Raw genomic sequence first — 10,290 nt, 5'->3', positions numbered from 1 at the left:
AGGAGCTCTTTTGTGTTAGCGTAGTGAAGTTAATGGATGTGGAGCTCTTTGTTCTGTTCAGCCACAGGGAAGTCAAACTAAATTAACAAGAACATACAATCAAGACAAGACTACACTGGGAAATAAACCACAAAAAAAAAAAATGAATAAGGTGATTGGTGTAAAACTAGGAAGGTAACGAAACAAGTAATTTCTTTAGAATTACGCTGATAATTAAACCTGCACCTTCTACAAATCAAGCTTTTTAAAACATAATGAATCCACTGACCAAGAATATCCTTTTACACTTAAAACACGATAACATACTCATTTTGCACAGCTTGTCCAAATGCATTGCTGTCTGAGCTTGTGGCTCTGATTAATATGTAGTGCCATCTTCTGGTTGATTTAGGCAAAACATCTGACTGACCAAGAGAAAGATCCAACAGGAACCTGTCTGACAGAAGATCAGTCAAGTTCTGATGAACTTAGTTTCAAAAAACACAAAATGAAAGAAATGCGCACTGGATTCTATTGGATTCAGGTTTATTAATAATCCTCAATAACAAAAAGAAATATTTCTTTTTAAACATGTCTTACTATATTTATTCTAAACAATATTCATTTTTTTGTAAAAGTGTAAAAATATCTTAAACACACAATAAAAAGCCTTCATCTCCCATTAAGATAAATTAACGTTTCAATTTGGCAGGTCACAAAATAGAGGCTGACTGATTCTGACACACAATTTTCTTTCATGAACACTTTCTGCCCTTGTGTCATTGCAGCATAATGAACATGATTTGAAACGACTCGTCAAATATAAACCACATAAAAGTGCAATCCATCTACTAAATTCAGCAATAATAGCGTGTTTAAAATGAAGGAACCGAGATGACGAGAAGTGGGATGGGGGGAAAACTCAAAGCAACATTGATGTAAAACAAATTTTTAGCAAAGAGCAGGAGTTGATAAAAAATGTCTGTTCATAGCTGCCTGTATTATATAGAATCACTGCAAGCTATATTGTCTGCTCACAAACTCATGCAATGTTAAAGAAATGAAAACACAGCTTCAAGAGTGAAGACAGACTCACTCTAAGGGATCCAATTTCTCTGATTCAGACCAAAATAGTGCTGACGAGCCGCTGTGGCAGCCACATTCTGTACATCATAAACAATAGAGAGGAAACAAAGAACAATAGGACTCTTCAAACAAGAGCATGTGGGTGACAGCTTTCTCATGTAAAACGCTGACCAAGCACTGAAGTGCCATAATCCCTTACCAGTCATATATACAGTTGTAAAAATACAAAACATGATAACATGAGACTATAGAATTAGAAGAAAAAACCCTCAGTCAACACATACACACTTACTTCATGCAAAACTAGTCATTTTGGAAAGCTACTGGTTACCAGTCAGACACACCTAAGAGGACAGCGACGCTAACAGATGACGGATGGATGGAGGAAGGAGGAGGCGATGGTGGTGGGTGTAAATGGAGGTTAATATCAGGGCTTCTGGGTACAAGGAGCTGATGACAGAAGCCAAAACCTCCACCACAGCAGCCCTGCCCCGGCTCAGCCCTGGGCCTCTCCTCCACCCTCCGCACCAAAAATACCAGCTGCACGATCACAAAGTGGCATTAATCCTCGAGAACGTCCACCACCCACAGCCTCCCGTCTCCCTCTCATCCTCCATGCCCCAGAGTCAGAAGATGCTCCGGCTCTCGGCTCACCAAATGTCACTAAAGTGCTCTCTCTACCAACTATGTTAAGCGATTCATTGAGGTCAGCCATGGAAAACAAAACAACTCGTAAATGAACATTTGCATAGTATCAAAACCGCAAAATTCTCAGGCTTCCACCAAAAATATTACCAAAACATTATAAATGTCTCTTTAAAAAACACAAAACGATGAGACAAGAATGGTAACTTGCGGACGCATGTCAAAACTTGATTGAGAGGTGTGTGTGTGTGTGTGTGTGTGTGTCGGACATATGAGGCGTGAGAATTTAGCACAGCTGTCAAGGCAGGAGAAGCTCAAATGGTGGAGACAGCTGAGTGAATTTGTGTGTGTGTGTGCGTGTGTGTGTGTTCATGAGAATGTGAGACTAGGAGAGAGAAAGAGAGAGAGAGAGAGGGAGAGAGAGAGGGGGAAAGAGTCTATCCATCTGTGTGTGGCGTGAAGCTGGCTCTGTCTTCAGCTCAGTACTTCGGTACTTTGGTATAATCCTCCTGGACGACACTCTTGCAAAGACACATGGAGAGGATCATCCCAAGGAGCTGCAGGAAATGGAGTTGGTTATCAGTTGAAATTGACCAGCTCAAACACAAAGCCAAAGAATTAAAAACACACAGCAGCCAGATCTAGGGCTAATTTTAACCAAACTTTAAGAAAATCAGCAGCGAAAATTTGAACTAATGTGGGTTTCCATCCACAGTCGTTATACGAGTATTAGGAGATGGTTATTTGAGATAAATAGTAGGTGGAGCTACATCTTCAGACAAGTGCTATTAAACCAGAGCAGGAGGAGAGGGCGCAACAGGATTATGTAGCACCAGTTGAACATCTTGTGTATACATTTGAGGAAGGTTACAGTCTCTTCATCGCTCCACACAGATCTGATGTTTGAGTGTGTGTGACATATACACGGTAGAAGCACTAATGTAAAGATGGCAGCCTTCCAAAAATACGGTGAAACTAGCAACTATGTTGATGTACGCTACTTATATATATATAGAAATTAGGCATTACAGTAAAAGCGTGTAAGAACTGACTTAAGTAGTACTAGACTGTTTCATCGTATGGTGCATATGGCATGCGAGTACGGTATTAAGAATAGTCTAGAAAAAAACAGAACTCATTCTTTAACGTTAGACTGGGGGAGAGATAGATACCTCGATGACTGCCACACCGACACAGATTCCCAGAATAACTCCACAGTTGTCCAGGAGCCATTTCTCCACACTGGTTACACAGCCCTGGAGGAGAGAACAAGAGGGAGGGAGGGAGATTAAAAAAGACATGGAGGAGAGATGAACAGCTACGTGATCTGAGCCGGACATAAACAGAGCCTTTACAAAGCACAACTGTTGTGTTTGGACTGAGTCAGTGAGGGGAAGAGTAACACGGCTTAGCTGAGACAGAGACGGAGAGAGAGAGAGAGAGAGAGAGAGAGAGAGAGAGAGAGAGAGAGAGACAGAGACAGAGAGAGAGAGACAGAGAGAGAGAGAGAGAGAGAGAGAGACAGAGAGAGAGACAGAGACAGAGAGAGACAGAGAGAGAGAGAGAGACAGAGAGAGAGAGAGAGAGAGAGACAGAGACAGGTTTGTGAGAACACGCAGTCCAAACAACAGAACATTAGCGGTTCCCCGGTGTTTGATCAAATCACACAGCACAAACACGCCTCAGCTGTTGGTATTCACTGCGCTGATTAAGTCGGCAGCCGGAGTTACACAACACCAGTCAGACCGACTTCAGTAATGAGTAAAGGTGTACGGTCTGTCAGAACAATGCAGGCCGGCGCGCTGTAGCACTCGTCACCCAGCTGAAATAACACTGAGCAGAGTTTAGACTTCCGTTACCTTTCAAAAATGTTACCTTTTATGTAAGTCTCAGTCGCACCGGGTAGAAAACCAAAGTTGCAAACCCTTTCATAAAGACGTAATTATGCCAATTAAATGGGAAAAGATTAAAATACACTCAAATGAATGTTATATTCACCATTGAGCTATCACTTAAAGATATTGTGAATCAAAGCAAAAACAGCTGAACTAAGTGATATCCAACACGTCTGTGCAGTGAATGAATCATGGCGGAGTAGAAACCTGCATTATTGGAAATAGTCCCATCTCAAATAAAGTAGTGAGAATAGTCAGGCAGACTGCCGGCCGGAGTTGCAGCTGCTCTAAACAGAAGTTTCACACGGTGCCTGAGTGAGTGAGTGAGTGACTACAAAAACAATGAACCAAGGAGGCACAGTTTTAAAGATTTTACAACCAATCACAGAGTTATGCTACTCGATAACAAGAATGTATTCCCTCACATTGTTTAGTCGTGTTTTCCGGGCCAGCATTGACACAATGGACAGATTGGACACACAATTGGACAGATTGGACACACAATTGTTGGCTTCTTTGGTAAATTCACAATTTCTAAGTAATTTTCAACCGTTGCAGGTGTTAGTGTTGTGTACCGTTTCATAGATGGGTGTTTCTCTGGACAGTTGCTCACACAGGCCTACGTCTTTGATGTCCGTGCCAGACATGGATGCATTGCGACAGGAACATGAGTAGAGGTTATGGGAGCTGTTCTTGATCAAGACGTTCTCAGACCAGTTGCCTGGACCGGTCCATCCACAGCAGTTCATCTGGTGGCATGGAAGAAAGGGATGATATGAATAAATGATGAGGAGATAAAGCAGAAGGATTGAAATCGTACGAAAAAAAATGGCAGAGGAATGAGAGGAGAGAAGGAAATGAATGTTAATAGAATAAATAAGATGAAGGAAAAACAATGCATTGGTTCAGGGAATGAGCATTTCTATGGTGGTGTTTGAGACCGATTTTTTTTTCTGTTTTCAGAAAGATCAGGGGAGAAGAGGCTTGGCAGGAAAGAGAGAGAGGGAGGGAGGGAGGAGATAGTGAAGAAAACACACAAACCTCATCAGAGCATGGAACACTCTGACTTCAGCCTGATTCAAAACAGTTTTAATATTGGCAATGGGCAGATTAGTGTAAAGACTCATTCTCTCCAAAGTACAAAAGAAATAAACAAAACATTACTCATTTACCCGTGAAGTGTTTGATTGTGCAAATAGTTTCAGTTCTATGTGCCCTGGTTCTGAGATATCCGTTGAAACTTCTGCTGCCAGCTCGAAACAACACAAGTGAATGGAATTCTGGTTGTTCTCCTCGAAGCATTTAAAACCCACAAATCAGACCTCCAAAGTCTAAAGTGTAGATTGGCCTGAGTACTGTCATTACGAGCAACCAAGTCAGTACAAACGTTCATCAGCCTCTGAGTGTAATTCCTAAAGAGAGTCAGAGATTTCAGTCACTTCCAGCTACAACATCCCCCACTTGGTGAGAAGAACCGCAAAAGTGCCAACAAAACGTGTGGTAAATGGTAAAAAGTGTGGACACAGCATTACGATGAGAAGAACATGAGACTCGTACCGAAGGGTTATGAGTTCAATTCACACAGGAAACACTGTTTCTCTCAAAACGTGCACTCATTCTGTAAGAGACACTTATGTTCACATCCGTTACTCCGACCTGCTGCTGTGCATGGCTCTCTGCAGCATATTATATTCTTATGACAATATTATCACGGTGTCAAACTAAAGGAGTATCAAGGGTAGCAGCAATTTAAACTGACACTTTATCACAACAGACTTGTTTGGTGCATTTAGTTTATCATTCTTAAATTAGACTTTTGGGGCATGTCTTGTTGGAACCAGTGAAGAGTTAACTCACCGACTTCTGAATGTAGTCCCAGGTCTGCTCTGTGGTCCTGTTCTTCCCAGTGTAGTTGATTATCATGTCCTTTATGATGCTGGACATTTCATATTTTAACTGCAGATGAGATAATACATACATTATCAACCAGAGTTATGCTTCACATGAATACTACATAAAACACAATCTTTAGTGCAGAGTAGAGAGACAGTGTTGAAGAAAAGAAAAACAAACACGCCCACGCTAAATCACTCTGAAATGTACTGGCAGCATCTGAACTTAATGTTTCTTCGGGCAACACCTCGGGTGGTATTGCCCCGTGAAGTCCCATGCCGGGCTGAAACATCGCGTAAATAGTAGGAGCACAACTCTGTGTTTATGTGTGTTAGACCACAGAGTGTGGCCAGCGATGTCTCTTCAGAGCTCTACAGGAGACGAGGGACGGGCTCTCCCTATTCTGGGAAACGGCACCACCCTGCCCTGTGGTGAGCCGTAAACACAGGGAGCGCGCCTAAAGGCTGCAGACACACAGGGCTAACAGCTGAAAGAGCCACGACAGCCTGCGCCTACACCGAGTCCTACAGGTGTGAGACTTATGAAAGGAAAGACTTGTGTTTTGGGAAATAACGGCCAAGTTCAGAGCATGAAATCGGTCAGAGAGGTCTGTGTGTTCAAACAAAACACTCCCTTCACGTGCACAGTGCGAACACACTGCTCTATTATTAAGGCTTGTACTTCCGGCTGTGATGTTGTTTTTGTTGGCTTCATATGTAGCAGCTGTTCTATTGGTCTGGGTTTAGGAACACATACTTGTGAAATTGTAAACTTTTCCAAAATGTTAACTTTACATGAGTTCAGAATAACATCTGGTTTGTTGTGACCGGACTGACTTAAAGCCACTACAAGGAACTTTCATTTTCTGATGATTTTGACGGCTCTTGTGGGCGGATGTGGTAGTGTTTCCAAGCACCAGGATGCAATTTGGAAACCTCTAATTTTTACTGTTGCAGGATCCGACAGTCTGCCCCCCTCAGTCCTTGTTCTGGTTCTCCAGTGCCTCCATTCCTACAAAGCAATACTGCCTGGGCCTCCAGCAGCGTGGCACCGGTGTTGAATCCCAGCATGGGACCAGCGGTGCAGCGAGCCAAAGCTCTAAGGAGACGCTGCTGCCGGGCGCTGAGCACCGATTAATTAAGCATCAAGAATAACTGTATACAAATAGAAATGTAATCTTCTTGATGGTAGTCTTGTTTACTTCTGTAGGTCTTATTGGGATCCGTTTTATATTGATCGTTTCAAAACCAGTTAAAAGTTCCTCACAGTAAATTTAAACTCAAATGTTCCTTTTCAAGATATTAATGACGTAGGGTTTCTCCATGGGCTTATTTATCTATCCGTCTATCAAAGGCTGTAAATATTTTTACAGTTTGTTTTTCTGTATTGCTGTTTTAGATGAGGTAGTGTTAGACATACCAATTAAATGCATCATCATACGACAGCAGATTTAGCAACAATACACACCACGAACACAAAAACACAAGAAGAAGAAAAAACGAAGAACGGCGACGATGGAAACATTCAGTTTGAGAGCCTGCTGGCTACTTCCTCTACAGTTGTTACACATCTGCATCACTCCACCTGCTGCATCTCACGTTCTATGTCACATAAGTCACAAACCGACACCACGTCACTTTCCATTCGTTGAGATACAAAACTGTGTTTCATCACAGGATGCAGGGGGCTCCCCAACAGCTTTAGCTAAGACCTAAATGCCAGCTGTGAAAGCATTAATACCCCAGCAGGCCCTAGTTTAACAACCCCCACTCTTCTTGCCACTGGTAAACAGGCAAAAGAAGACCAAGTTAGGACAGAGAGAACAATGGAGAACAAAAAAAAAAGAGACAATAACGACAACAAGTACTGTAAAGACAGGAGGGAACATTCTGAAGAGGTGAAATTGAGAAATGACAGTAAGGGGGAAAGTAGATTAATAAAGTACATTAGGGAGCTAGTGTCTTACAAGATCTCTCTGGAAGTAGATGAGAACTCCAGCAGTGACCTGGGCGATGAGGATGAGGAGGAGGCAGGTGAAGTACTGTGGGGGATGAAGGGAAATGTCACTATAACAATATTTATGAACAAAAATAAAATGCAATGTCAATACTGCATCTCCTTGACAATTTATTTAATAAAAAAAAAAACATTTTAAGTGGCTATAATAAGGTAAAGAGGCTTTCCTCAGGAGTTGGTAGAGAACAAAGACAGAGGTAAAAGGAGACTGAATATTGGACTTGCATTCATCAGGTGGCCTGAAACTCCAAATAAATGATAATAATTCAGCGTAACTGCTGAATGTTGCACATCTTAAAAAATGATATGTCAATGTAGAATTCACATATTGTTTCTGGTCCAAAAAAATCAGTTAAAAAAACCCACATTATATAACAAAACAAGCAGAAAAAAAAATATTTTTACCTTTCATTTAAACTGTTGTTAATCTGTGTTTAAAGTCTCTAATCTCCAAAGCCTTCTGCAAGAATAATGTAAGCCATTAAAGATCCTGAGTGAAAAAGTGGTGTGTGTGTGTGTGTGTGTGTGTGTGTGTGAGTGTGTGAGTGTGAGATGGGGGGGTCCTTTGCCAGCTGGTCTCTGGGAGAAGTAGGTCACAGCAGTTCTTCAGTTAACCCCTAGCAGGTTTAACGCTGTAGAGGTTATGCACCCCTCCCCACCTCAGCTGTACCCCCTACATCTCACGGGCTTTATCCCCGTCACCCTCTCCCCTCTGTAAATCCACACATGCTGCGAGGCCCCGGCCCACACATAAGGGCTTTACTGCCAGCAGGAATCTATCTCGAGCTCTTAGCCAAGCTTGAGATCTCAAGCAGGTGCATTTAGGTGAATATTTCATGAGTAAGTACAATATGTACAATAATTTATAGTTGACAGACCCTGTAGAGACAGATCTGGTTGAAAATAGAGAGCTAAACACTACTGATGTTTTTTCAGTGTTATTTTGAGGTATTATTTAGAAACTCAACATTAGTGAGATAACAGGCAATGAGTGGGAAGAGAGAGAGGGAGAGCCATGGTTAGGGTGACTGCCTCTTAGAAGATGAGGCCGAGATGTAGCGCGTTAGCATTGGTGCTAAAAGTGAATATCTTTCCTCACCAGACCCAGCAGACAACGAACTTCGTAGATGGCTCCTATGCAGCCGAAGAAGCCCATGGCCATTGACAAGGAACCCACTCCGATGAGAATGTAAGACGCCACTTTCACCGTGTGTGATGATTCGTCTGGAGAAAGGGATGCAGACAGACAGAAACCACAGGAAGAGTTAAACTTACACACAACCACTGAAACCTACATGGGTGCTACAAACTAAACACCTGCTGCAATAGCTTTTATAGCAACAGTTCGCAGTTAAATACATTTTTTAGTCAACGCAGCTCCTTGTTTTAAGCAAAAAACGGAATCAGCTAGCACACAAAATGCACTCGCACATGTTTGTTTTTTTAATCGATTGAATAACAGCAACAGGGCCCAGATCTCTGCTCTTATCTTTCTACTTTAACCACAGTGTGTCTGCAAACAAATGGAGCTCAGAGGAAGGCCTCGTTCACATGCAAAGTAATTTTGGTACAGATGGCCAAAAATGATTCACAATGCAAACCCCCCTACTTCTGTGAATTCAGAGCATTCTGGTGCCTTTCTCCCACAGATTATTTTAATAGGCCACCAGAGAGAGTCTGAACAATGTGTAGCAAGATTAATTGATTTCCCTCTTTGGTATGTAGAGCGGGAGAGCTCCAGGAGGAAGGTGGAAGGTGGGAGGGGGGGGGGGGGGGGTACTAAAATGGAAGATTGGAAGGTTGGAGAGGAGATAAACTGCAGCCATGTGTCTGTGTGTAATCTGGGCTGGAGGAGCTCCAGAGAGTCAGAGCTCGGTCTGCAGATGAAGCCAGAATCTGCGCTCTGTGAAATGGCTCCAACTCCGAGAGATTCCTGGGCCAAGCAAACTAGAAAGAGCCATCAGATAACTCCCTCCCATCCGTTTGGTGAAGAAGCTGACAGACACAGCAGCTCATCCACCACTGTTCAATGAATACAATGCAATGTTGCCTCTTGGCTTCCCTTATCGCAGCAGTTGGTCATGCATCACGGAGCAATAATCATATGCAGTATATACACTCATGCACAGTGAATATGAATTAGCCCACAGACTGTAAAAACAAGTTGTCAACTCCACTATATAAAACCTAATGTACACACTCTGAGTCAACATTTGTCCACACAGACATACAAGTCAGACTTGAGTTGCTTCATGATAATAGACGTGCTCAGTCTTTATACTCCATCACGTACACTCATTATCACAGGATGCAAGCTGTGCGTTTCTTCCAAAGATAAATAAGCAATCTGTAGGGAGGCGGGGCATTCTTTCTGCCATGCTCCAATTCTTGGGAATAAACCACGACATTAGACTACAGACGTCAACACAAATGAGATTCATACAGTTTGTATATAGATGGTGCCGTGCACTAAGACACCAAGTTACTTACATTTACCCTGGCACAAAGACGTCATTACAATGTAATGATTACATGCATGTACATCGCTGACTCTATATGGGTTAAAACATGTGGTGGTTTAAGAATAATTGAAAGCTAAAAGTACATCAGTCAACATATGCGGACTGTTTATATGGCTACAGGGTAGCATTTAAAGCAAGGCAGACAAGCCTGCTGTATGTTCTATATCGAGCACTCTGTGAACCATGTTATTTCAAACTCTCTCACTAACACACACACACACACACACACACACACACACACACACACACACACA

General features: G+C 42.4%; 1 protein-coding gene across 1 annotated transcript in view; it reads right to left on the bottom strand.

Annotated features, from left to right (window-relative positions):
- Positions 1–504: 504 nt before the first annotated feature.
- cd82b (CD82 molecule b) overlaps positions 505–10,290 on the bottom strand; it is a 20,074-nt gene continuing 10,288 nt past the window's right edge. Inside the window, exons 4-9 of the mRNA XM_031864063.1 lie at positions 8,614–8,738; positions 7,465–7,539; positions 5,463–5,561; positions 4,181–4,354; positions 2,883–2,966; positions 505–2,267 (exon numbers count right to left, since the gene is read on the bottom strand). Coding sequence (XP_031719923.1) covers positions 2,190–2,267; positions 2,883–2,966; positions 4,181–4,354; positions 5,463–5,561; positions 7,465–7,539; positions 8,614–8,738 — 635 coding nt within the window. The 3' untranslated portion in view covers positions 505–2,189. The remainder of the gene's footprint in view (positions 2,268–2,882; positions 2,967–4,180; positions 4,355–5,462; positions 5,562–7,464; positions 7,540–8,613; positions 8,739–10,290) is intronic.

This window comes from Anarrhichthys ocellatus, unplaced genomic scaffold (assembly GCF_004355925.1).
Source record: "Anarrhichthys ocellatus isolate YVR2014 unplaced genomic scaffold, GSC_Weel_1.0 scaffold2, whole genome shotgun sequence".
In the NCBI taxonomy this organism is placed as follows: domain Eukaryota; kingdom Metazoa; phylum Chordata; class Actinopteri; order Perciformes; family Anarhichadidae; genus Anarrhichthys; species Anarrhichthys ocellatus.
This window is presented reverse-complemented; position numbering and strand designations above follow the sequence as displayed.